Consider the following 26,346-nt stretch of genomic DNA (forward strand, 5'->3'; position numbering starts at 1 on the left):
GCAACTTCCAGAGCAAGGTTATTGGCCCTGTTATGTGTCCCATGGTACTGCCACGAAGGAGTCTTGTTACATTCTAGGTTTAGGTTATAAAGTCATGCCTAGGATAAAAATTGAGTGTAATCAAAACTCCTTTCAGACACCTTGAGGAAGGCGCCATGTTGGAGACCAGTCTCGCAGGGTGCAGTGCGGCTGGTTCCTGCCTGTGCAGGAATAGGTCACAGTTTCTTTCGCTGAGCACCAGGAGAAGTGGTTAGCCTGCAAATAGGGCCGTGTTATGCAAGCAACACTTATTTGTAGCTGTTAGACTCACACTCAGGCGAGCAGTTCGCTTTTGAAGAGGCTCTTGGGAACTGAGACAGGCCACGGGAGCAGCAGGGGCACAAGCTCACCTCTGGCCCTCCCGCCTGTCTGCTCAGGGAGCGGAGTGGCAGATGGAATGGCCCAAATGACTTAAAATTGTTTTCCTTGACTTTTTTTTTTCCCTAACTTTTTCAGACAAATACCATAATGTTTGCCTAAGTGAAATATGTATGTAATGCCAAATCTCTGTACCCCCTCAAGCCAGCACACCGGTACACTGGATCGCAGTTCCGTCTTCCTACTTTGTCTTCTTGTTAGACTGTGAGCTCCGTGAGAGCAGGGCCACATCTGGCTTGGTCATGGGCTGCCCCAGTCCGAGTGCCGTGCCTGGCACCTGGCAGATCCCCTGTACACATAGCTGGATGTGTGAATTCCCCAGCTGCTGGAGCAGCTCCATTCTCTGAAGCCCCGGCATCCTCTTACAGCCTAGTCCTCGTGGTTCTGCCTTGTACACACAACACTTTATTTTCATGTTTTGTTTTCCCTGCTAGCAGCCCCTGTGAGCAGGCTTCTTCATGTTGTTATGTCTGTTCTTCCTACCAGGCCAGTCCAGAGTAAATGGTGCCTAAAAAGTGTTTGGCAAATGAATGAATGGTGGGAACCCGACCCAGCTCTGGCACCTTTGTCTGCAGGCTGGCCTGCTGCTAGCGGAGGCTACCAGATTCGAAAAAGAGGAAGGTTGCTCACAAGCGCATAAATCGCACTTGCATAAGAAAGAATCTCATTAAGTAGACCTCCATGAAGTTCAGATTTTGATGATCTGGCTGTATCTGAGCTGAAGCTTACCTGGCTTTGTAAAGAATTTGCTAGAGAGTCATGTAGATAATCCAGAATATTTTTTAGAAAGCATTCATCTGCACCCAGGAGACCAAGAAAGGAAGCCGGCGGGTGGATCAGAGGCCCCAAAGAGAGACTGCTGGGCCGATTCTTAGCATCTGATCCAATTGGTGAGGAAGTGACAGCAGCCCAAAGAAGACACAAAGAAACAACTCGTTCCTGGCAGCAGCTCTTTTGCCTAAAGTAGGCTTCCCACTGTCACGCGGAGCAGTTTTAAAGTTACGGTGAAATGCTAACAGGCAGTTTGGATTAAAGTTAACAGCAAATGACGGCTTCACAGATTAATTAATTGCTGCACAAATAAGTTGATGTACAAGTATTTGCTTTTAAATCTTACACAATAAGAAGTAAATTAGAAGTCAAACCATTTTTTTCTTTGAAGAACTAAAAGGACAGAATGTCTTTGATGAACTTGAGAACAGCATACTGGCTTCAAGGCAGACTGTTGTTGTGTAGTCTGACCAATAATAATGTAGAACTTTTCTTACATGTTTATAAAATAAATCTTAGAAGAAAAATAATACTGTAGCCTTTTTTAAAACAATGAAATTCTATGAACGTTTCACAGAACTTGGATGTTCCTGGGAGCGGTCAGGGAAATGCTGGCTCAGAAGCTTATTTCAAATAGTTGTGAGGCATTGCAGTGGGCTTTTGCTCTGCTATAAATACAACTCTAGGGTATGGGTGGTCTTTAACCCACCAAAGTCAGCACCCGGCACCCGGGGTTCTTACCCGGTTTTGTTGGAGCAATTCCAGAGACCGCCTCTGGATGACAGAGTCTTCAGTAGTTGAGATTTTGTGTTACCTCAGACTGTGTCACCCCTGCCTCGGGACCAGTGTTGGTTAGAGCAAGGGACCACACCATCGACAGGAGAAGTGATGAGGCCTTCCCGTCCCTTCCTGGGGCTGTCGTGTGTTTAATGCGTCACCTCTTAGTGACAAGAGTTCGTCAGAGGGCCTTTGAGCAGGAGACGGCACTGTTTTGCTCAGGTAGAATGTCTTTTGCGGGGGGTGTCAAATGGGATGATGGCTGGGGCTGGGCCCGCAGCCTTGGGAACTCGTTCTAGCTCATCTCCAGACTTGGGAAAAAAAACCCAAACGAGTCCCTTCGCTTCTTGGGACCTCAGTGTTCCTGCCTGTCAGATGAAGGGCCCAAGTGGGATGACCTCCAGGTTTCCTTCTAGTGCTAATGTCAGTTCTAGGATCTTTGCTGAGGTTTCCCAAGGAGCATCAGGAGTGTAAGTTGGACGGGAAGGAGTTGGGGGCAAGCAAGAGGCCTAAGCCCTTGCACCCTTGGTTCCATGAGCCGGTGCAACACCCCCGCCCCAGCCCTCCGTTACGAAAGGAGAAGGAGATCCTCTCCCTTGCTCCCTTCCCCGCTTGGCCCCCCTTCCCCAGTGCACACACACCATTCTGTGTTTTACCTGGGAGATTTTTTAGGAGGTAGCCCAGTGTCTTAATCAGCTCAGGCTGCTATGACAAAATACCATGGACTGGGTGGCTTAAATAACAGAAACTTATTTTCTCAACGGTCTAAAAGTAGAAGTCCAGGACCAGGGTGCTAGTAGTTGGGTTCGCACGAGGCCTCTCTTCTTGGCTTGCAGACAGCATCTCACTGTGTGCTCACATGGCCTTTCCTTGGTGCGTGCGCTTGGAGAGAGAGATGTCTCTTCCTCTTCTCAAGCCACCAAGCCTATTGGATTAGGGCCCTACCTTTTTTTTTTTTTAATTTTATTTTTGTCTGCATTGGGTCTTCATTGCTGTGCGCGAGCTTTCTCTAGCTGCGGTGAGCGGGGGCTACTCTTCGTTGCGGTGCACGGGCTTCTCATTGCGGTGGCTTGTTGTGGAGCACGGGCTCTAGGCGCACGGCTTCAGTAGTTGTGGCACCCAGGCTCAGTAGTCGTGGCTTCTGGGCTCTAGAGTGCAGGCTCCGTAGTTGTGGTGCATGGGCTTAGTTGCTCCATGGCACGTGGGTTCTTCCCCGACCAGGGCTCGAACCCGTGTCCCCTGCACTGGCAGACAGATTCTTAATCAGTGTGCCACCAGGGAAGTCCTGGGCCCTACCTTTTTGATCTTAATTATCTCCTAAAGGCTCTATCTCCAAATGTAGTCACATTGGGGGTTATGGCGTCAACATATGAATTTGGGGAGGGGGACACAGTTCAGTCCATGGCACCTAGTAATGCAAGGGTCCCAGTGTGTGTTTGTGGAATGAGGTCACTGCTTTTTAAAAGCTCACAGACTGGGAGGGATTTTGATCCATGGGTCTGAAGGCAGTAGGGTTTGTAGTTCAGAGTCCTGGTTCTGGAGGAAACAGACCCATTTGATTGAGTCCACTCGGCCACTTACTAGCCATATGGCCTTGGGCAGATTACTTAACCTCTGTCTCTGAGCCAGCATCCTCATCTGCAAAATCGGGATAACCGAGTATGGTGGCTGTGAGGATCAGATGAGGGCTTGCGTGGAAGGCCCTTGGCCCTGAGTCTGCGTCCCCTCCTGACGTTCAGTCAATGGGAGTGATTACGACTGCTTTTCAGTCTTCCCGGAGCCCCTTTGCCAGCTCTGTCCTCTGCTGCAGTCCCGTGTCTAGTCTCAGTAACATCCTCACTCTTCCAAATGCCCTCCTCCCAGCCTCCTAGGACTCAGAAGGCAAGTGGGTAATTAGAAATACTTCCTGTGTCTGGGGGCGATGAGGCAGGCCTGTGGGGACAGCCCCCATCCCCTGGTGAGTTGTGCTGTCCGCTCACTCTCCAGACAAAGCAGTCAGTCCTTTCAGCTCAGGCTGAACATGTGTCCTCCATCCCCTAACTTTAAAACTGTTCATTGTGAATCAATTTAACAATTACAGAATAGTTTCGAGGGTAGAACAAGGAACATTTTGCCACATTTCATTCTTTTCTTCCTCCCCTCCCTCCCCCCTCACCCCCCTGTCCCCCACCAGCCACGAACTGTTTGAGAGTTACTTGCCTACATCGCGTCCCTTTACTCCCTAAATGTAATACTTCACTGTACATTTTCTAAGAACAAGGACATTCTCTCATATGACCAGAGTATTGTTATCAAATTCAGGAAATGTATAATTTTAATCAGTACAATAGTACCTAATCCGTGGTTCATGCTTCAATTTTGCCAACTGTCCCAATAATGTTCTTTTCTGGTCTAGGATACAATCCAGGATCACACACTACAGTTAATATCCTGTCTTTAGTCTCTTATAATGTGGAGCGATTCCTTTGCCTTTCTTTGCCTTTTATGATGTTGACGTTTTTGAAGTGTTCAGTCCCGTCATGTTGTAGAATTCCCTCAAGTTGGTCCCTTACCATTTGTTTAAAGTAAAATGAGTTAAGAAGCCATTTTCACATTGCTTTTGGATGTAGCATTATATAGCCTGGCTCTGACTTAGGACCTTAAGCCTGGGTTTGTGGGGACAGCAGTTACTGTCAGAAGGGCTTGAAGGGCCCCTGCGTGCTCGTGATTAGGGGTCTGCTGTGCCGGCACCAACACGCTTGGAAAATACATCTCGGACGGATGCAGGATGAGTCAGCATTCTGGAAGTCTCCAAAGATGCAGAAAATGGCCCTGCACCTGTTCCAGCATCCACTCATCAACTTTGCCTGGCCTCCAGAGATGTCCTAAAGTTCACACTCCAAACCAAAGTCCTGTTTTCTCTCAGAAACCTCCAGCAGGCTGCAGTCGTGGGTTCCAGCCTGTCCTTACTGCTGCTCTGCTCTGCGGCCTGGGTCTGTTCTCTCCCGCTCTGGGCCAGTGGTGGGAGGGGAGCCCCTCCTTGCTCAGCCAAGTGCCCCTGGCACTGGGAGCAGGGAGGGAAAGAGTCACTGAGCCCTGAGTGTGGGAAGACAGCCAGCGCCCTGGCCTGTGACGAGGTTGAGCCAACTTGGGGTGATCTTCGTCGTGATCTGGCGGACGACTCATCAGACCTGGAGCTTTGCTTTTTCATCTGTTTAACTTCTCTGTTGGATGGTATATACTGTGAAAAACAGTGAATCGTAATCTCTATTCAAACAACCGTGTAACATCAGGGAACTATCGTGCTAGTCGGAGGTATTTTGTCAGACCAAAGCAAACAATGCAAGGATGTTATAAGTGACATCAGTCTTTACAGAACTTTGGCCAAGCAGGCTTTCACTGTGAGAAACAAGATAAAATTGATTTTCATCTAGTCATTAAGTCATCACCATTGTCTGCTGTGTTTTAACACTTACATTAACACTTCAAAGCGCTCTCCCTGGAGATGCAGGCATTCATGTGAGAGAGACATAGAGTCCCCTGCCTTTTTGATTGTAAATTAATTAAAATGAAATAAAATTGAAAATTCAGTTCCTGGGTGACTGGTGACATTTCAAGGGCTCAGTAGCCACATGTGGCTGGGGCTCCCGTGTTGGACCGTGCGGCTCTAGACCCTCATCGCCGAGTTCTGTTGGACAGCACTGCTCTGCACGGCCAACAGTCTGGGAAGTAGAGGTGCGGGAGGGACTTCCTTCCGCGACAGATGTGGTCACCCAGGGAAAGTTGGACAGATCGTGAAGCTGGCATTTAAATATGACTGCAGGCTGTTGGCAGTGTGTCCTCTGGGCTGCTGGGTTGGATCAGAGGTGTGCTGAAAGGTGCATGGAGTGTCACTTCTTCCGTTGTTCTGGTAGCCCAGAGCTCTGTTGGGTTAGTTCCATATCATGGGCTGTAGTCAGGTGTTAACGAGAATGCAGCCAAAGCCGCACTGAGGCAGCGATTCAGGCAGCACGTGGGTCTTTCCACTCACCTGACCTTCCGCAGTCTCAGGGCCTCGCGTGCGCAGGCGGAGTGCCGGAGCCCCGAGCTGTGAGGGTGCTTTCGGTAGGAAGGACCCTGGGCCAGGCGCTGGGGTGAGGTGTGTAGTGGCGGGTTCCGGGGCAGGGCATGGGGCTGGGACCCACCCACGTGGATGCTAAACAACGGCTGGATTAATACTGCTCCTGCACCTCACACATCTGCTGCTGAGATCATCCAGCCTTGTTCCCAGGCCAAACCTCGGCTCACTGTTCCACCAAAGCGTGGGTGATGGGGCAGGGCTGGCTGGTGTCTCTGAGCTCCCAGGACCCAGCCCACAACTGCTGAGGAAGCCACGCAGCCAGCCGTTTACAAGTGAAGCGTCTGTGTCTACTTGAAAGTGCCTGCCTGCCTGTGGTCCTTGCCTGTGTGTGCGCCTCTGTCCCCGCCTCCTGGCTGCCTGAGCCCTGGAGCTGCGGAGGGAAGCTGAGCGAGTCGAGGCCCACGCCGCTGCCTCTGCTCCAGCCAGGATGTGGCTCTTCCACACTCTGCTCTGCATGACCAGTAAGTCAGCCTCACCCCCTGCCCCGAGGGGCTGCACAGCCTGTCCATCTGCGTGTCTCTGGTGGGGCTCAGAGCCTGAGGGCAGAGAAAGTCTGGGGACTCCCCCTGGAAGCCCGTCTTGCTCCGTGGGTCAGACCCCCAGGTAGGAAGGACCTCTGAGGCTCTGTTGGCTGCTGACAGCGTGTGGCTTTGGACTCCAGGGCTCTGCCTCCTGTTCCTCCCGCCAGCTCCCCTCCCCACGCAGGCCCTCTCCCCTGGAACCCACTCCAGGCAGCCCCTCAGGTCTGTACCAAGCTTGTCCCCAGAGTGTGGAGGCTGGTGCGGCCCACCCGCCCAGCGGAGCCCCCCGGTTTAGCTGAGGAGGGTGAGGACCCCGTGCGCAGGTGAGCACTGATGAGAGACCATGCGGCGAACGCGTGGGGGGAGCCTGCTTCCTGTTCCTGACGTTAGGTCCCCTGAGAGAACCTGTATGGGGGGAGGGGACACTCCCTCTCCACTGCCTGGGGTCCCATATGGCCTTTAAAACTCTGGAAGCCCCTTGGGGCAAGCCAAGCCAGGAGCCTGCACCCCGCCACTAGGCCCCAGGGATGAGAATAAGCGTGGTCAGCGAGCCCCTGGGCACTGCTCAGATCCAGCCTGAGGCGAGGGTGGTCCTGTGTAGTGATCCGGCAGGCTTCCCGGGGGCCTCCTGCGCTGGCCAGGAGCTGGTCAGAAGAATGAGACTGGACATCAGGCAGGTGTAGCTTCAGGGCTGCTGGGAGCCTGAGTTCTCCCCAAGGATGGGTGGGGGATAGCTAGTGAACGCCAGACAGTGGCTGAGAGCTGAGGCCAGGCTGGGAGGGGGCTCAGAATTAGCACCTACCATGGGGCCAGATCACCCAAGAGGCAGGCCAAACGTGCATGGGGCACGAGCAAAGCATACATTTTTGGATACCTTTTAATATTTGGTATTTTAAAAACATCAAAATAGTCATAGTGGAAAGATCAAAACTTTGTTGAACTTCCTTTTCCTTATTTTACAGTTTAGACTTCCCTTTACTTTCAGTTACATATGGTGTGTGGGGAAGGTCTCAATGCTTTTTATGGTTTATGCCTTTGATCCCCCATCACCAAGTGTGTCCATACCCTGGTCCACCCCATCCCAGTAGAGAGGAGGTGACTGAGGCCCAGAGAGGGGTAATGACTGGCCATAGTTACAAGCAAGTACTAGTAGAAGCGGGGCTCAAGGCCAAGCCTCTGCCTGCCTCCCAGCTCTAGGATACCCCGTGGCCTGGGACGCTAACCCTGGTGTCACTCTGGTCTCCTGCTTGTCTCTGTCTCCTGTGGCCTCTGGAAAGACCATCTATCACCCCAGCACCTTTTTCAGCAATGTCAATCCAGATGACATTTATCAAACCCCTTCTGAGGCCAAGGCACTCCCCAGGCTGACGGACAGCAGAGAGCAAGATGCAGCAGACTTGCAATGAAATCACTTACCCCGCTTGGCTATGCTATGGGCTGGGGGTAAGATCAGGGCCCCAGCAGCGCCAGTCTGAGTGGGAGAAATGGAACTGTGACAGTTCCTCTCCAAGCTGTGAGGTCCTGAGATTTAGGGATGGACCAATCATGAAGAGCTTCCTGGAGGAAGTGAGATTGGCGCTGAGTCTTAAGGGCTGGAGAGAGTCTGAGAAAGTGACAAGGAGATGCCAGGGAGGGTGGAGGAACCCCTCAGACAGTGACCCCACGCCCAGGGCCCTGCATCCTGTGCCTGGCTGCACCTCCCTAGGCTGGAGAGAATCCAAACTGTTCCTGGCCTGACCTTCCACCCTTCCCAAGCACCCACTGTTGTGATGCCCACTTCTCATCAGTGGGAGCAGATGAGATAACATCAGTTTTCTGAGACAGTCAGATGTAGATACAAACTCACGGAAACCCTGGGGCTGCCCATCTCGTCCTGCTACCATGCAGCCTGCTGTTCCGAGGTCAGTCTTCACCCTGACTCCTTCTGTGACCACAGCCACTCACTTCTCCCCCCAGGGTCTCAGAGGTTGCGTCTACATCGCTCGTGTGAGGAAGGGAACTGTGCTAGTGGCCTGTAAAACCTTACAGTGGTACACGAGCCAGCAGTCCAGGGCCAGCTCTGCTGTTGCACCAGCTTCAGGCTGGGGCCTGGGGCCCTGCTGGGTCCTGCTGGGGGAGTGGGGAGGTGTCAGACCTGCCTCCGCCCGGGGCACAACCCCAGACCTGAGTGCAAGTGTGTGATGGGAAACCTTGGCCATTGAGGATGGGGGACTGTAGTGTCCGCGGTGGCCCTGAGGATGGGGGAGGTGCTTAGCAAGTGCAGACAGGTGGTGCGGGGTGAGAGGGAGGCTTTCTGTGCAGGAGAAACAGTATGGACAGAGACCCGGGTGTGAGGAGTGTGTTTAAGGAGACGCAGGGTGAGGTTTGAGTGGTGACGCAGGTGAGGTTTGAAGGCTGTCTGCTCTGACGCTGCCTGTGCCCCACAACCAGGACACGCTGGGCCCTAGTGGGGAGCAGGCCACATGCACACAATAACCCTGACCCTCTGTCCCCAGCCAGAGGGCCCACTGAGAATGCCTTCAGGTGACACACAGGGGATGGGGAAAGGGCATCCCAGGCAGAGGTAAGACAAGCACAGTGTTCGTGGGCCAGCCGGGTGTGGAGAGCGGTCCACGCAGGAGCCAGACGCCTCCGACCTTCTCTGGGAGGCTGGCTTGGGGAGTAGCTGGGGGCCATGCGGGTGGTCAGGGTGCTGGTGGAGAGTGTGGGGGGCCCAGAGTGCCAGGCTGAGGGAGCTCGGGCCACACCCTGAGGGCAGTGGGAAGGCCAGCAGGCCCCTAGTCCGGAGGTGACAATGGGACGTGCCTGTGGTGTAGAAGGTGGAGTCCTGGAGAAAGGGGAGGCAGACAGGCCCGTGAGGAGCCGCTGCTGAGGTCCCATCGTGGGGGTTGGGGCAGGAGGGCATGGGGAGGGAGAGACACTTACGAGAAATGTTTAGGAGGAAGAAGCACTTTAGCACAGAGCACAACACTGTCTGCTCTAGACCTGTCGGCCATGGTTATTAGGTAGCCTGTGAAGGGGGCCAGGGTGGGGGACCGAGGGATGAGGTTTGGGGCTGGGACGATGAGGCTCAACATGGAAGACCCAGGCGGGTGGGTGGAGGGTGAGCTGCCCCACGGGACAGGCGGCCTGCAGACCTTTCTGGGTGCTCTGGACTGGGCGTCAGGAAGGCTGAATCTAGTCCTAGCTCTATGGCCCGGTTCCTCGTATACGTGTGGGCAAACCATTCCCTGCCCTGCATCCACCCCTCCGGGTTCAGTTTGCTAAACCGAGAACAGTACTGTGAGAATGTGTATTTAAACTGCCTGCTGTGATGGGGGAGATAGGGGGTGGGTGCAGGCAGTGGTGGCTGACAGGATGGAGGGGACTCTGACTCAGCAGACCTGTGTGGCCGGGACAGCTTGGAGAGGCGGCCCTGTGGGCGCTGTGGTGACAGACTCCGGTTCAGCCGGGCTCTCACCACTGGCAGCCCAAGAAGGGGCCTTGAGCTGGCGGGCAAGGCTGTCAGAGAACGTGGCAGGCCTCCCTTGTGGTTATAACACTGACATTAGCACCCACATACTGAGCCTGCAAGATGGCAGATGCTGCGCCCGGCCTTGCCCCACTAGTCTGCACGGTCCCACGTCACAGATGGGGAGACTGGGGTGAAGTGACAAGCCCAAGGTCCTTCAGGGACTCCGTGGCAGAGCGAGGATTTGAACTCAGGACTGTCTCCCTCCTGGGCTCATGCTCTCTTCTCTGAGTCGAAGTGAGAAGTGGGAAGAGAGGGGTCCCCTGATGGAGGTACAGCCCGAGCAGAGGGGCCACGGCAGGGGCCTGGGGGAAGCCTGCCCCAGCACGGCGGCCCACGCCTGGTGGACCCCAGGCACTGGCTGGCCTTATGGGAAAGCTGAGCGGCCCCGGTGACACTCCTGAACACACACGCGCATAAGTATGTTCTCACTGACCTAACTACCAGCTCCATAACCCAGAGCTCTGCCCCAGCTCTGAGCTGCTAGCACAACAGGGAGCCAGGTCTCTGTTCACACCATCCCCCCCGCCCCCGCAGTGCCTCCAGCTTTTATTAAAGGCTTTAGAAATAGGCAGACCTGGGCCCCAGACACAAATTACAATTTGCTGATGGGCCACGAGCAATCACCTGACCTCTCTGAGCCGCAGCACCTGAGTGTGGTACCTGGAAGACAGCAGGTGGTCAAGGATGGTGGCTGTAATGGTCTCTCTGCTTATCTCCTCCCCTTTCCCACCCCTCAGGAATCTTGCACCAAGATCCCTCCGTTGAACAAAGCAAAATGGGGATGTGGGGGTTGGGGTAGGGGATCAGGAATCTCTGTCCCTCTTTGATGTTTCCAGGACACTTCATCTGGCCTGGTACTGTGCTGAGCGGGACTCAGTGGTTGGGGGTGTGTCATAGATGACTCAAATCAGATTACAGTTTTGGGGAGACAGACTTTATCACAGATCACTCTGACCCAGACACGATTTAGTCAGAGCGACAGAGACCCCACAGGATGCCGAGGGAGCTCAGGGACCACTGGGGTGCTCTGGCTGAGAATCTGGATTTGCTCCTGGGGCAGGGCCCCAAAGGATGGGGTAGAGGTGGGAGAGTGATGAGGAGGGCACATTGGGCAGAGGGAACCGCTTCTGCAAAGGCCCTGCGGCAGGTAGTATGCAGATGGTGTTCAGGAAGTGGGGTATCAAACCAGAGAGCAGAGCTGGCAGAGGGGACACTGGGCTGGGCAGGGAGGTACCATGGATGCCGGGGGGAGGAGGCTGGACTTATCACAGGGGTTTCAATTCATGTCTCTTAAGTCACACAGATGGTAAAAAGGGGAAAGAATGCCTTCCAGTCGCCCCTCGTAAGAAGTGGGTAGTTCTCCCTTTTTAGTTTTTTTGACCTGCCCCATTATTTTAAAACAAGTTTTATTTTAGCACATGGTGTATTTTTATGAGTCACCACCAATCATTCCGGGCAAGGCAGAGGTATAAAGGGAAAGGAATAAAGTACAGATGTCTATTTTGTGCCAGGCTTGGGGAAGGAGACTGGGAATTGAGAGGAGAAAGTGGACACTACCCTCTCACAGGGTGCCTGCTCCTTCAGCCTTTGGAAGGTTGGGTTTTTTTTTTTTTAATGCTTTATTTATTTCAGCTGCACAGGGTCTTAGTTGCGGCACGCAGGATCTTTTAGTTGCAGCATGTGAGCTCTTAGTTGTGGCATGTATGTGGGTTGTAGTTCCCGACCAGGGATTGAGCCCAGGCCACCTGCATTGGGAGCGCAGAGTCTTACACCCTGGATCACCAGGGAAGTCCCTGGAAGGTTGGTTTTTAACAAAGTTTTAAGCATGTACAAAACTAAAGCAAATAACATTAATAAACCCAATATACCCATCACCCAGATGACACAGCTATCAAGATCTTGCCGCGCTTGCTGCATTTATGTGTTTCACTGTCCCTTTTTGTTTTCTTTGCCAAAGTATTTTGAAGCCTTGCTGCTCACAGTTTGGTCTGGGGACCAACAGCAGCCTGGCATCACTTAGCGGCGGTCAGACTAGGATCTTAGCACCACTCCCTGACCTACTGAGTCAGAATCTGCATTTTTTTGGTTGTTTTGTTTTTGTTTTTGTTTTTTTGCGGTACGCGGGCCTCTCGCTGTTGTGGCCTCTCCCGTTGCGGAGCACAGGCTCCGGACGCGCAGGCTCAGCGGCCATGGCTCACGGGCCCAGCCGCTCCGCGGTACGTGGGATTCTCCCGGACCGGGGCACAAACCCGTGTCCCCTGCATCGGCAGGCGGACTCTCAACCACTGCGCCACCAGGGAAGCCCTGCATTTTTAAGAATATACTTGGATGATTCATTTGCACATTAATGTTTCGGAAGCATTGTTTGAAAAAAAATGCCCAGCATCAGGCATTTCACCCTTCAGTACTTCAATACCTATTTCTGAAGTACTTGGGGATGTTTTCTTACACAGCCATAATGTTCTCATCACCCAACAAAATTAACAGTAATTCTTTGGTATCATCTAATACCCAGTTCTTAACTCACATCTTCCTGACTGTCTCAAAATGTCTGTTTCTAACAGTTCAGATCAAGAGCCAAACAAGACCCACACACCACGTGTGGTTGCTATGCCTTTCTTAGTCGAGAGTGACCCCCTTGCTCATTTTTGAGGTTTGTGTGTCTGTTTCAAATCTTCTCTTTACTGCAGAGCGCAGTTGCTTGTCTTGCAGAACATCTTGCAGGGTTTGTGCGTTTGCTTCCTCTCAATGTGATTTGTCCTTCAACCCCCTACATTACCCGAAACTTGGAAGTTAGGGCTAATGCCTTCATTAAATTCAGGTTTAGGGCTTCCCTGGTGGCGCAGTGGTTGAGAGTCCGCCTGCCAGTGCGGGGGACACGGGTTCGTGCCCCGGCCCGGGAAGATCCCACATGCCGCGGAGCGGCTGGGCCCGTGAGCCATGGCCGCTGAGCCTGAGTGTCCGGAGCCTGTGCTCTGCAAGGGGTGAGGCCACAGCAGTGAGAGGCCCGCGTACCGCAAAAAAAAAAAAAAAAATTCAGGTTTAACTTTTTTGGCGAGCATCCTCTAAACAATCAGGAGGATGTTGCCATACGTCCTGCATTTATCTCACTCCCTTTTTTCTGTTTCCTTTGCCGACGTATTTTAGAGAGTTGCTTCTCAGTGTGGTCTGATGACTGGCAGCCTGGGCATCACATGGGAGCTGTTAGAAATGCAGCGTCTTGGGCCCCAGTATTCTTCCTAGGGGGTCACACTAGGAGGCACACATGCCTGGGGGGCCCACTCTTAGCGGCACTGAGATGAACTAGTGGGCTGGGGTCGGGGGGGTCAGCCTAATTGTGAAATGCTCTATCAAAATTTCATCTAAGTAGTTTTATCCATTGATGATCGTGGCCTGAATTAATTGTATTTCGTTATGACTTGCAAAATTGTGTTTTTATGGTTCTATTATTCCTTCCACATTCATTAGTAACGATTCTTCTGTAAAGAGCTTTTTCTCGTCAACTAGGACCATTTGGTGACCCTGAAATGCAGCGCATACAGGAAAGGCAAGAAAATGGCTTAATGCTTTCCCTTTAATAGTCAATTTTCAGAGTAAGGGCATAATGCCGTCATTCCTTCCAGTGGTGAAAAATGCAGTGTTTTGATTTGTTTTTGTTTTCTCTCTGTCTTTTTAGTATCATTATGAACCCCTGGAATTTTTGTGTATTCAATGTGCTTCAGACACTTGTAATTATTATTTCTTTATTGAACTGTAGTTGATTTACAATACTGTGCTAGTTTCAGGCATACAGCAAAGTGATCCCGTTATACATACATGCATATACATATATATTCTTTTCATATTCTTTTAATTATTGGTTATTACAAGATATTGAACATAGCTCCCTGTGCTATACAGTAAATCCTTGTTGTTTACCTAGTTTATATATAGTGGTGTGTATCTGTTAATCCCAAACTCCTAATTTATCCCTCCCCGCTCCCCACAATGATTATTTTTTAATGTAAACTTTTTTGAAGACAACACACGCAAAAATGGACAAATTCAGATCAGTGAATTTTCAGATTAAATCAAATCCACATGCTGATACCAATTTCAAGAAACAGAGGACATTACCACCATCCCAGAAGTACCTCCCATGGCCCCCTCCAGTTATTACCTTACCCCCAAGAGTAACCACTCTCCTGACGTCTGATACCATGGATTAGTTTGCCTGTTTTGAACTCTGTATAAATGGAATTATACAGTATGTTCTGTTTTGCTCCTGTATTTATGAGATCCAACCCACCTTGTTGTTGATTATTTTCATTGCTGTAGAGTATTCCATTGGGGAATATACCACAGCATATTTTTTCTCCTGTTGATGGATATCTGGGTTGTTCCAGTTTGGGGTTGTTATGAATAGCGAGGCTATGAAAATTCTTGTACGTGTCTTTTTGTGAACATACGAACACATTTCTGTTGGGTTTTTGCCTTAGGGTAGGATTGCTGGGTTATGAGTTATGCATGCGCTCAGCTTTAGTTGATAACTACCAAACGGTTTTCTGAAGTGATTGTACCGATTGACATTCCCACCAGCAGTATTTGAGGGTTCATTGTCAGCACCTGGTATTTTCTTTTTCATTTTAGCCTTTCTGGTGGTTGTGTAGTGGTATCACATGGTGATCTCAGTTTGCCTTTCTGTGAAGTCTAATGGTGCCTTCTCATGTGATTGCTGGCTATTTGGATAATCTCTTCTGTGAAATGTCCTTTTTCTGTTGGCTTACATGACTCTTTCTTATTGATCTGTAGGAACTCTACAGATTCTGATAGGAATCTTTTGTCAGATACTTGTATTGCAAACATCTTCTCTCTCTCCGTGGCTTGCCTCTTCATTCTTAATGATGTCTTTTGATAAACAGAAGTTCTTAAGTTTAATGAAGTTCAGCTTATCAATTCTTTCCTTTATAGCTAGTGTTTCTTGTGTCCTGTTTAAAAAATATCTGTCTACCCCAAGGTCCTTTGTTTTCTCTTAAAAGCTTCATTGTTTCATTTTTCATATTTAGATAATTTGGTCTATCTAAGTCCACATTTAAATCTTCAGTTCATCAGGAACTGACTTTTTGTGTATGATGTGAGAGAAGAGTCAAGATTAATTTTTTTTGCAATATTGATATCCAAGTGACCCAGCACCATTTATTTAAAAGAGCATTCTTTCACCACTGTTCCTCACTGTCACCTTTGTCATAAATCAGGTGCCCATATGTTTCTGGACTCCCTGTCGCATTGATCTATTTTCTATCCTTGTGCCAATATAATTCTGTTTTAATAACTATAAATTTATAATAATCTTGACAAATGATAAGTCCCAAAATTTTGTTATTCTTCTTCAAGAGTCCCTTTGCATTTTCATATAACTTTTTTAAATTGGCTTGTGAACATCACCCCTCCCCCAATAATTTGCTAGGATGTTGATTGTGGTTGTATTGAAGCTATAGATCAGTATAGTGATAACTGACAACAACACGGAATCTTCTAATTCATGAACATCATCTGTTCCTTCATTTTAGATCTTTAATCTCTCCCAGTCTTTTAATAGTTCTTAGTGTAGAGGTTTTGCATATGTCTAGTTAGGGTTACTCTTAGACATTTGATTTTTTTACGGCTTTTGTTAATGGCGTCTTTTAAAATTTTTCATTCTTCATTTGATCATTGATGGTTCATAGAAATACAATGGTTCTTTGTATTTTGCCTCTGTATCCCATGACCTTGCTCAGGGCACTTATTAATTCTCAATGTTTGTGGATCTGTTGGATTTTTCAATCTACTTAATCATGTCATCTGCAAATAGTGACAGTTTTATTTTTTTCCTTTTTAATCTTTGTGCTCTGTATTTTTTCTTTTTTCTTACTTCTGTAAAACCTCCAGTAAAATGTTGAATAGAGGTGGTATGAGTGAGCATCCCTGTTTCATTTCTGATTTTAGGGGGAAAGCTTTCAATAACTCACCAATAAGAATGATGTTGGGAATTCCCTGGTGGTCCAGTGGTTGGTTAGGACTCCATGCTTTCACTGCCGAGGGCATGGGTTCAATCCCTGTTCGGGGTAATGAGATCCTACAAGCTGCGTGGCATAAAATAAAAAAATTTAAAAAAATAAAAGTAAAATAAAATAACTCTGGCAGTCCAGTGGTTAAGACTCTGCACTTCCACCGTAGGGGGTGCGGGTTCTATCCCTGGTTGCGGAACTAAGATCCCGCGTGCTGCGTGGTATGGCCAAAAATTTTTAAAAAAATAAAAACAAAAAAAAGAATGATGTTTGCTGAAGGATTTTTGTGGATATTCTTGATTAAAGACATTCCCTTCTATTCCTAGTTTGCTATGAATTTTTTAAATTACAAATCAGTATTGTATTTTATCAAATACCTTTTTCAGCATCTATCATAATGATCATATGATTTTTTTTCTCCTCTTTTTTCTGTTAACGTGATAAATAAATTGATTCTTTTCAAATGTCACACCTCTCTTGCATTCCTGAAATAAACTCCACTTGGTTGTAAGGTACTATGCTTTTTATGTACCCCTGGGTTTGATTTGCTAATGTTTTGTTTAGCAGTATTGCATCTACGTTAGAGAGATGGCTAATTTTCCTTTCATGTGTCGCTCTTGTCAGGTGCTAATATCAATGTCATGCTGGCCCCACAAAATGATTGGAAAGTGTTCTCTCATTTTTCTCTTCTCTGGAACAGTTCATGTAAGATTGGTATTGTTTCTTTACGTGTTTGGGAGAGCTCACTAGTGAAGCCATCTGGGCCTGGAGTTAATGGATTCAGTTTTTAAAATTTGGGATTATTCAGATTTCACTTCTTTTGTCAGTTTTGGTAAATTTACTTTTCAAAGAATCTGTCCTTTTCACCTAAATTGTCAAGCTTACTGGCATAAAGTTGTATATACTATCCTCTTATTATTTCATAAATGTCTTAGGCTCTGTTCTGATGTCCTCTTTTCATTCATATTGGTAATTTATGTGTTTGCCTTTTTTTTTTTCCTTGATCAGTGTTGCTAGGGGTTTTTATCAGTTATATTACTCTTTCTAAAAACCAAACTTTAGCTTTGTTGATTTTCCCTACTGTAGGTTAGTTTTCTATTTCACTAATATATGCTCATGTCTTTATTTCTTCCTGTACTCTCTCTGGGCTTGATTTGCTATTCGTTTAGCTTTTTGAGATGGAATATTAGATAACTGGTTTTCAGCCTCTCTTTTTTTCTTAATTTTTTTTTAGCATATGCATTTAAGGCTCTGCGTTTCCTCTAAACACTGCTTTAACTGTATCACACAAGTTTTGATTTGTCCTATGTTAATTCTCATTCAGTTCAAAATATTTTAAAGTTTCCATTATGATTTTATCTTTGGCCGTAGGTTATTTAGAAGTACATTGCTTAATTTCCAAGAAGTTAGAATTTTAAGCAGTGGAGTAGCATGCTTTTAAAAATTCTTTCTGGCAACTGGTACGGAAAGGATGTACCCAGAGGGAGAAGTCTTGGAAGAGAAAGGTCAGGAAACTAATGAATTTGTCCAAGCAGGAGACAGTAAGGTCAATGGGGCAGAACTGAGTCCCTGGAGACGCCAAAACGCACATGAGAATTCTGAGAATGATAAAGGTGGCATTTCAAATCTGCAGGGATAATATGAGCTATTTGAGAAGTAATGTTGAGACAATTTCATGTTGTGGGGAGAAAAAGTAAAGCTGGATATATGCAAAAATAAAGTCTAGATGAATCAAAGACTCAAGCATAAGAAATGAAACAAAGAAAATATCGAAGAAAACATGAGTGAATTATATGATCTCTGAGTGGGGAAGCGTGACACAAAACTCGAGTCATACTGGAAACATAATTTGACTACATAATAAATGTAGATGTGGGGAAAAATATAAGCCAGTCAAACAAAGAGCTAAGTGAGAAAGAGTCTCTAACACATTGACAATTTCTTTTGGACAAAAAGCTCTTATAAATTAGTAAGAAAACAATAAAGACCTCATAAAATGGATAATGTATATGAATAAGCAGGAAACAAACTTATAAGAGGCTTGGCTTTACTCATAATTTAAAAAATAGATTTTTTTTCAAATTTTCTCTTTTTTTAAAGAGCTGGGCTTTTAAAAAAATTTTATTAATTTTTTTTTGGCTGTGTGTTGAGGCTTCGTTGCTGCACGCAGGCTTTCTCTAGTTGCGGCGAGCGGGGGCTGTTCTTCCTTGAGGTGCACAGGCTTCTCATTGCAGTGGCTCCTCTTGTTGCGGAACATGGGCTCTAGGCGCGCGTGGGCTTCAGTAGTTGTGGCACGTGGGTTCAGTAGTTGTGGCATGCGGGTTCAGTAATTGGGGCACGCGGGCTTCAGTAGTTGTGGCACACGGGATCAGTAGTTGTGGCATGTGGGCTTCAGTAGTTGTGGCTCGCGGGCTCTAGAGCACAGGCTCAGTAGCTGTGGTGCACGGGCTTAGTTGCTTCGCGGCATGTGGGATCTTCCTGGACCAGGACTCAAACCCGTGTCCCCTGCATTGGCAGGCGGATTCTTAACCACTGTGCCACCAGGGAAGCCCTAAAAAATAGTTTGGGAACAAAATGTTGAGATACTCTTTTAAAACAAGGATGAGGAGGTCCGCACAGTCTGCTCAAGAGATGCTGTGAGGAAATAGGCCTTCCATTCTGTTGTTGGAATATGAATTGGCGCAGCCTCTTCGGGGGACAATCTGTCTGTATCAATTTTCCCCCCAAAATTTTTAGTGAAGAATTTCAAACGTACAGAAAATTTGAAAAACTTGTGCAGTGGACAACCACATACAACACTTAGATTTTACAATGTATAGATTTTACAATATATATATTTTTGTATATTACGTATATGTAAAATATGTGTGTGATAGTGCAAATATAACAAAATGTTGACAATTGTAATTGACATATATAAAAATATGTTTATTTATATCCATCTATATATAAACATCCATCCATATATATTCATCTATCCATCCATCAGACCGTCTTATATTTTGAAGCATTTCAATGTAAATTGCAGACATCAGCACACTTCATCCCTAAGCATTTCATCATACATATCAACTAGAGTTCAATGTTTCCTTATAGTTCTTTTTTTTTTTTTTTGAGGTAAAATTTACCTACAGTGAAACACACAAATTTTAAGTGGACCATTTGATGTATTTTTGACAATGCACACCTTTGTAATCCAAACTCCTATAGAGATATAGGATATTTCCATCACCCCAGGAAGCTCCTTTCTGCTCCTTCCCAGTTAATCCCCATCCCACATTAGCCCAGGCAATATTTTCTTTTGCTATAGATTAGTTTTGCTGGTTCTAGAACAGCATATAAATGGAATCATACAGTAGATACTCTTTTATGTAAGACTTCTTTCACTGAGCAAAATGATATTCATGATTCACCCATCTTGCTGTGTGTGTCAATTGTTCGTTCCTTTTTACTCCTGCGTAGTATTCCATTGTCTGAATATGTCAGTTTATCGATTCCCCAGTTGATGGACATTTGGGTTGTTTCCAGTTTGGGACTATTACAAATAAAGCTGTTATAAACATTCTTTTTCTGAGGTATTTTTGAGGACATGTGTTTTCTCTTGGGTCACTTGATGGGCAGGTACGTAGACAGAATGTATGCAGACCCTCACCCTGGGGCCCGTAGTCTATTTTAACTTTGGTACATGACACGGTGATGAGCATGTGCTCCGTGGCAGGTATAGAAAGTGCACAGTGGGAGGTGTGAGAAGGTAGCAAGTGCTCTGGGACAGAACCAAGGAAGGCCTCCTGGAGGAGGGGTTCTTGGTGCCAACACAGCTTGGTTTAGTGGGAGGACCAGGGGCTCTGGGTCAGACACGCCTGCATTCCAGTCTTATTCCCATGGAAAAAAGGTTCTTGGTAGCGGGGGGACTTCCCTGGTGGTCCAGTGGTTCAGATTCCACACTTCCACTGCATGGCGCATGGGTTTGATCCCTGATCAGGGAACTAAGATCCCACATGCCATGTGGTTCATCCAAAAAAAAATCCTTGGGAGTCTTGCTTTCCTCATCTGTAAAATGGGGCTAGTGGCAATGCAGGATGTGATGGAATAACGGTGCCTCTTTTGTTAAATGTTCTTTTTTTCTCTTCAGGCCTGGCTCCCCTGGCCACCTTCAATGTGGACATGGTCCAGACCTGGGTGACTCCCAAGGGAGTCCCCTACGTGCTCAGCTCACTTCTGCATCAGGACTCCAGCACCAACCAGACCTGGTGAGTGGGGCCTGGCGCGCGGGGCGGGGTGTGTGAGGACTGATGAGTCCTCGGGGAGCCTGAGAAGGCCCCCAGACAAGCCCTCGGCACCCCACACCCCAGCCTGGGGAGAACCCCCTTTCAGAAGGGCGTGCAGGGGAGAGGCTGTTAGCTCAGGGCCCGTTCTCCCAGCCCTGGCCCCTCTCCTCACCCTGGCCTCTCCGGGGGTGGGGGAGGGGAGGCTAAAAAACTTTTAAAGTTTATCAAGGCTCTTTTGTCTGTTACAAAAGTAACGTGCTCAACATAGAAGTTTTGGACAGTGACGGAAAATATTTCCTTTAAATGGAAAATATGAGGCAGGTGGGCGTGGTGGTTACGAGGAGGCTGTGCATCTGGTCGCCGTGGTTCGGTGACAGCTTCGCTCTGTATTTATAGCAAGGCATGCAACCCCCGGCCTCAGTTTCTCATCTCTGCAGTGGGGGTGATTATTTTCCTACCTCACAGGGTTGTTGCAAAGAGTATTTGAGTTCATGCACGTAAAGTGTTTGGCACAATTTCTGGCCAAATTTAAGATCAATACGCATTACTTTGTATTTTAAACTTCTCATCTGTACCCACCCATTAGATAAGTAAAACATTTTAAGTCTGATAGCATTCTGCTGGTAAGGATGTGGTGAAACAGGAACTTGTAGGAATGTGAGTTGGTATAACCACCTAGGAGAATCATTTTGCCGTATCAGGTAGAGCTGAGGATGCAGACGGCCCTTGATTCAGAGATTCCACCCCCAGATACCAACCCTAGGGAACTTTTGGGGCACACCTAGAGATATTGACTGGGACATTGTTTTGAAATAAGCATCGTCGGAAAAATGGAAGACATAAGGTGTGAATCATACAATGCGACACTGAAAGCAGGTAAAATGAACGAATTGAGTGCAGTGGTTATGAACCGGATCAGTCTCGAAACACATTGTAAAATGAAAAAGGCAAGTTGTATTATTATTTATACCATGGCCATTCACTCCGCAAGCATTTATACAATAACATACTCTGTGCCAGGCCCTGAGGGAACAGTGGTGAGCAAAGCAGACACAAATCCTTATGCTCGGGGGAAATAGACAATAAGCAAGTAAATCAAATGTAGATTCTATCAGATGGAGGTAGTGGTAGTGCGCTGTTTAGGGACATGTCTTTGGTTTTAGGAGAAGTTCTGCAGTGAAGGGTCACGACACACACTCCAACGTCCCCTGTTGTCACCAAGATGACGTTTAGAGCTGCTCATTTTGAAGCCAGGGTTCAGTCAGAGTTCCTGTGTTGCGTATCGTGGCTGTATCTCTTTCGTCTCCCTTACTCTAGAGCAGCCCTTCCTCTCCCTGTCCTGTTCGTGGCAGGGCTCTTTCTGTGCTTGCTCCACTGCCCAGCTGCCCCTGGCTGGTTCCCTACCCCACCCCTCACCTGCCGCTGCTTTGCTTTGCTTCTGGTCCACGGTGAGGGGTTTCCTTCAGACCCGGCAACCCTGAGCCATGAGCCCAGGGTCCAGATAGCTTTGGGGCAGAGTCAGGTGAGGCACTCAGGGCTCCTGGCTGAGTGGAGCTCTGTTTCGTAGCAGATGGGTGGGCACTGGTGGCTCGCGAGGCAGCCTCGTAGCCCTGGACTTGGGCCATGGCCACGCCAGCCAAGCGGGCTCGGACCCTGTGCTTGATTTCCTCACTGTCCAGTGAAGAGGCTGGTGACCATTAGATTTAAGTGGTGAGGGCAGGGCCCATCCACTCATTCATTCATTCATCAGTATTTATGGAGCATCTGCTCAGTGCCAGGCAAAGCTAGGGGGATAAGATGCTAAAGGAGACAGTCCGTGCCCTCACGGAGCTCCCGGGCTCTTGTGGGAAACAGACAAGTTGGTCGATGACAGGAGGAGTGAAGACGGCTCTGTGGGGACGTCCAGGGTGCGTTGGGGACATAGAGGCACGTGTGTCCTTCAGCCAAAGGATGTACCTTGACACTGGGACTTAGGGGCTGAGTAGGAATTAGTGTGAGAAGGCATGGGAGGGGGAAGCGGGGCTGAGACCTGCTTGGTCAGAAGTCTGGAAGCCAGCCTGAGCCAGGTGCGGGGGCTGGGAAGGTGTCGGTGGCTGAAACTGAGCGTGATGAGACGTTGGGTGGGGGAGGTGGGCCGTGCTTTGTCAGCCGGCACAAAGGTTTGGGGAGCCTGAGAGGCTTGAAGCGCGGTGAGAAGGTTGTTAGGAATGTTCTGGTTCCAGGAAGAATTAAAGGTAAGCATTGCTGTGTTTTGTCTTGATAAAGTTCTATTGCTGCACTATCGCACAGAAAACTGCACGTCATCAGAGTGCCGCTCAGCGAATGTTCACAGAGTGAGCCACCCACGTAAGCAGCGTCCAGATCGAGGCAGAACAGGACCAGCCTCGCATAAGCCCCCTGCAGCCATGTGCTCCCTTCCACGCACATCCCAGGCGAGAGTTAACCCCCGCTCCCACCCCCGGCCCAGCTCTGCACTTTCTTTCACTGGGTGAATGCACTTCTTTTTATTAGGCACAGGGTGCCCAGCAGTGGAATTGCTGGATCGTGGCTTCTACGCTGGGTCAGCATTCAGTTTTCACAAAGTTTGCAGTGTGTGAGCGTCCTGCACTCCCCGCACTCATCAAGGTCGAGGCCGGGTTTCGGCCATGCTGTGACCATCTCCTGCCGAGCCCCCTCCCTCCAGTACCCCAGCAGGGCCCTCACCACTCCAGCTTCAGACCCAACAGACTTTAACCCCCCTCCCTCAGAAGCCAAGCCAAGGGCTTCCCTGGTGGCGCAGTGGTTGGGAATCCGCCTGCCAACACGGGGGACACCTTTTCGAGCCCTGGTCTGGGAAGATCCCGCATGCGGTGGAGCAACTAAGCCCGTGCGCCACAACTACTGAGCCTGCGCTCTGGAGCCTGTGAGCCACAACTGTGGAGCCCACGTGCCACAACTACTGAAGCCCACGTGCCTAGAGCCTGTGCTCTGCAACAAGACAAGCCACTGCAATGAGAAGCCCGGGCACCTCAGCGAGGAGTGGCCCCCACTCGCTGCAACTAGAGAAAGCCCACGTGCAGCGACGAAGACCCAACACAGCCAAAACTTAATAAATAAAATTAATAAATTTATATATTTTTTAAAAAAGCCGAGCTGAAACGCCACAATGGAAGAGGGGACTTTGAAGTACCCAGAGCAGAAGGCTCCGAGCCCCCCAGGGGTGGGGCGAAGAGCCCACTTGGGCCCAAGGAAACCTCCCCGGACACTTGCTGAAGCAGAGAGGGTCTCACGGGTTTGAACGTGCAGCGGGGAAGGATGTGGTGGGAGGCACCTCTGGGTTCCTGCCTCAAACCTTGGAGCCTGAGGCCGCGGGCTGCCGCACAGGGCAGGAAACGCGCTTCTGGCCACCCCGGCTGCAGAGGAACAGGCTGGGCTCCTCGTGCAAGGACCACACATGCCTCTCTCTCCCTAATGTTGTTTCTACGTCAGTTGTAACAGCCAGGGCTGGCAGCATCATGGACTTGGCCGCTGCAGCGGGGTGGAGTGGAATATAACTAAGGCCTTCCCCCTGGGTGGTATGGGAATAGACTCTGAGGACACAGATGAGTTACAGCTGGGTGAAGCCAGGAGCTGGGCTGCACTCAGCCCAGGTGTGATAGGGTCCCTGGGGCTGTCAGCTGATGGTGAGCTCAGTTATAGTTTAGTTTGCCAGCCACTCAGTCGGTAAACCTGGAGATCAAGAGACCACCCACCATGGTGGAGGTGGTTAAAGGGGCGGGCGGCAGAGGCAGCTCAGACGGGGCCCCGGGCCCCCGGCGTTGCGTGACTGTGATATGGGTGGCAACCTTGGGTTCTGCAGTGAACAGCCTGTGCAGCTGTACGTGGTGGTCTCTCAAGAACTCACAGTCTAGGTGGGAACAAAAGCCAGGGGTAAGTGTAGGTGTCCAGTAGTGAGGGCTTCCTGGAGGGCTTGGAGGGGGTCAAGGTGCTCCTTCTTTTGGGAAGGCTTCCTGAGGAGCTGGTACTTGGGAAGATTGTTCTGCAGGAAAAGGAGCTGAAAGGCATTGCAAGCGGAAGAAACAGCTTGGGCCAAGGCCTAAAGGAGGAAGGAGAGCTGAGGCTATTCCAGGCCTGCACCTACCCCACCAAGACGTGGCTGGGTTGGATCCCAGTTCAGAGCCCACCTTTACGGGGGAGCAGAGAATAAGGTGCTGGGCCCAGGGCTGAGGCTCAGGCTGGGAGGGGTCTGCGGAAAGAGGCAAAGTTGTTGAGCAGGCAACCTAATTTAGGGGCTCAGCTGCAAGCCCACAGAGCTCAGCTGCACGTGGGTCTCTGCCCCTCAGCCTTGCCCCAGATTAGCCCCCTCATGTGCTGCCTCGGCTGTTGTTCAGTCGTCATTTAACAGATGTTTACCAAACCCCTGCTCTGTGCCAGCCACTGTTCCAGGTGCTGGAAATAACATGGCAAACGAGAGGCAAGGGGAACTTGGGGAACTTGTGAGGTCTTGGACTTGGTTCACTGTTACCAAGCTCCTCTCCCCGTAGACTGTAAGTTTCCTTGGGGAACTTAGAGTCTAGGGGGAGAGACTGTTAATAAACAGTAAACAAGTAAACAGGATGCTATCAAACGGGGACAAGTTCTGGGAAGGAAATAAATGGGACGATGCAGAGCAGAGTAACTGGGTTGTGAGGTGAGGCTGGCTGGAGAAAGCATTTGTGAGGAGGTGACAGTTAAGCGAGGCCAAGGAATGAGAATGAGCCAGGTTGGGGAGAGAGGGGGCGCAGCAAGGCAGAGGGCCCAAGCCGGGAAAGAGCTGGGGGCAGCCTAGGAACGGAAGCCAGCCAGTGCGGGGCTAGAGCTTGGAGAGCAAAGGAGCAGGAGGGGAGTCTCAGCGGTGGGGAGGTGCTAGATGGTGCAGGGCCCCGTGGGCTGCAGCAAGGGCTGTGGACTCTTCACCTAAGTGCACGGGAGGCAGCTGAAACAGGGCAGTGACGTGGTGTCATCTACAAGGGTAAATTTATTTTATTTTATTTAAACAAATATTTATTTATTATTTACTTATTTGCCTGCGCCGGTCTTAGCTGAGGCACATAGGATCTTTGTTGCGGCGTGCATGTGAGATCTAGTTCCCCGACCAGGGATCGAACCCGGACCCGCTGCATTGGGAGCTCGGAGTCTTACCCACTGGACCACCAGGGAAGTCCCAAGAGCAAATTTAAAAAACAAACAACAGAAAAAAATAACAGGGGGCTATTACTACACACCAGGCAAGATGATGGTGGCAGGGGAAACAGAGAGAAGAGATGTTCTCTAGATATAGTTTGGAGGAAGAACCAACAGGGTTTACTGATGGATTTGATGAAGGGGATGAGTGAAAAGACGAAGCAAGGGTGCCCCCAGGCTTTGGACTTCAGAACATAGTGGTTGGTGGTGCCATGTATTGTGTCAGGGAAGATGGAACGGTTCAGTTCAGGCGATGGAGAGCAAGACCATAGTTCTGTTTCGAACGTTCTAAGTTTGAGATGCCTATTAGACAATGGGCAGTTGTTTATTTATTAGTTTCCTAGGGCTGCTGTAACAATTCATCACAAACTTAGTGGCTTAAAACAGCACAAATGACTATCTTACAGTTTTAGAGGTCAGATGTCCAAAGAGGGTCTTACTGAGCTGAGATCAAGGCATTAGCAGGGCTGTGTTCCTTCTAGAGCCTCAAGGGGAGGATCTGTTTCCTCACTTCCTTTGGGTTCTAGGCGCTGCCTGCATTCCTTGGCTTGTGGCCCCTTCCTCCATTTTTAAAGGGTCTGATAAGGACCCTTGTGATTACATTGGACCTACCCAGATAATCCAGTATAAATTCCCCAGCACAAGATCTTTAGCTTAATCTACGAAGTCCCTTTTGCCATAAAAAGTAGCGTATTCCTGGGCTCTGGGGGTTAGGACATGGACTTCTCTGGGCGGGGCAGGTCATTATTCT

General features: G+C 49.1%; 2 protein-coding genes across 2 annotated transcripts in view; one reads left to right on the plus strand and one right to left on the minus strand.

The window, feature by feature from the left end:
* The window catches only part of ITGAE (integrin subunit alpha E), a 71,587-nt gene that overhangs the window by 3,407 nt on the left and 41,834 nt on the right, over positions 1–26,346 (plus strand). The window contains exon 2 of the mRNA XM_060133668.1: positions 20,258–20,375. Coding sequence (XP_059989651.1) covers positions 20,258–20,375 — 118 coding nt within the window. The remainder of the gene's footprint in view (positions 1–20,257; positions 20,376–26,346) is intronic.
* HASPIN (histone H3 associated protein kinase) overlaps positions 18,569–26,346 on the minus strand; it is a 63,817-nt gene continuing 56,039 nt past the window's right edge. Inside the window, exon 3 of the transcript XR_009537489.1 lies at positions 18,569–18,676. The gene's annotated coding sequence lies outside the window, so the exon portion shown is untranslated. The remainder of the gene's footprint in view (positions 18,677–26,346) is intronic.

Source organism: Lagenorhynchus albirostris, chromosome 20 (assembly GCF_949774975.1).
Source record: "Lagenorhynchus albirostris chromosome 20, mLagAlb1.1, whole genome shotgun sequence".
Lineage (NCBI taxonomy): Eukaryota > Metazoa > Chordata > Mammalia > Artiodactyla > Delphinidae > Lagenorhynchus > Lagenorhynchus albirostris.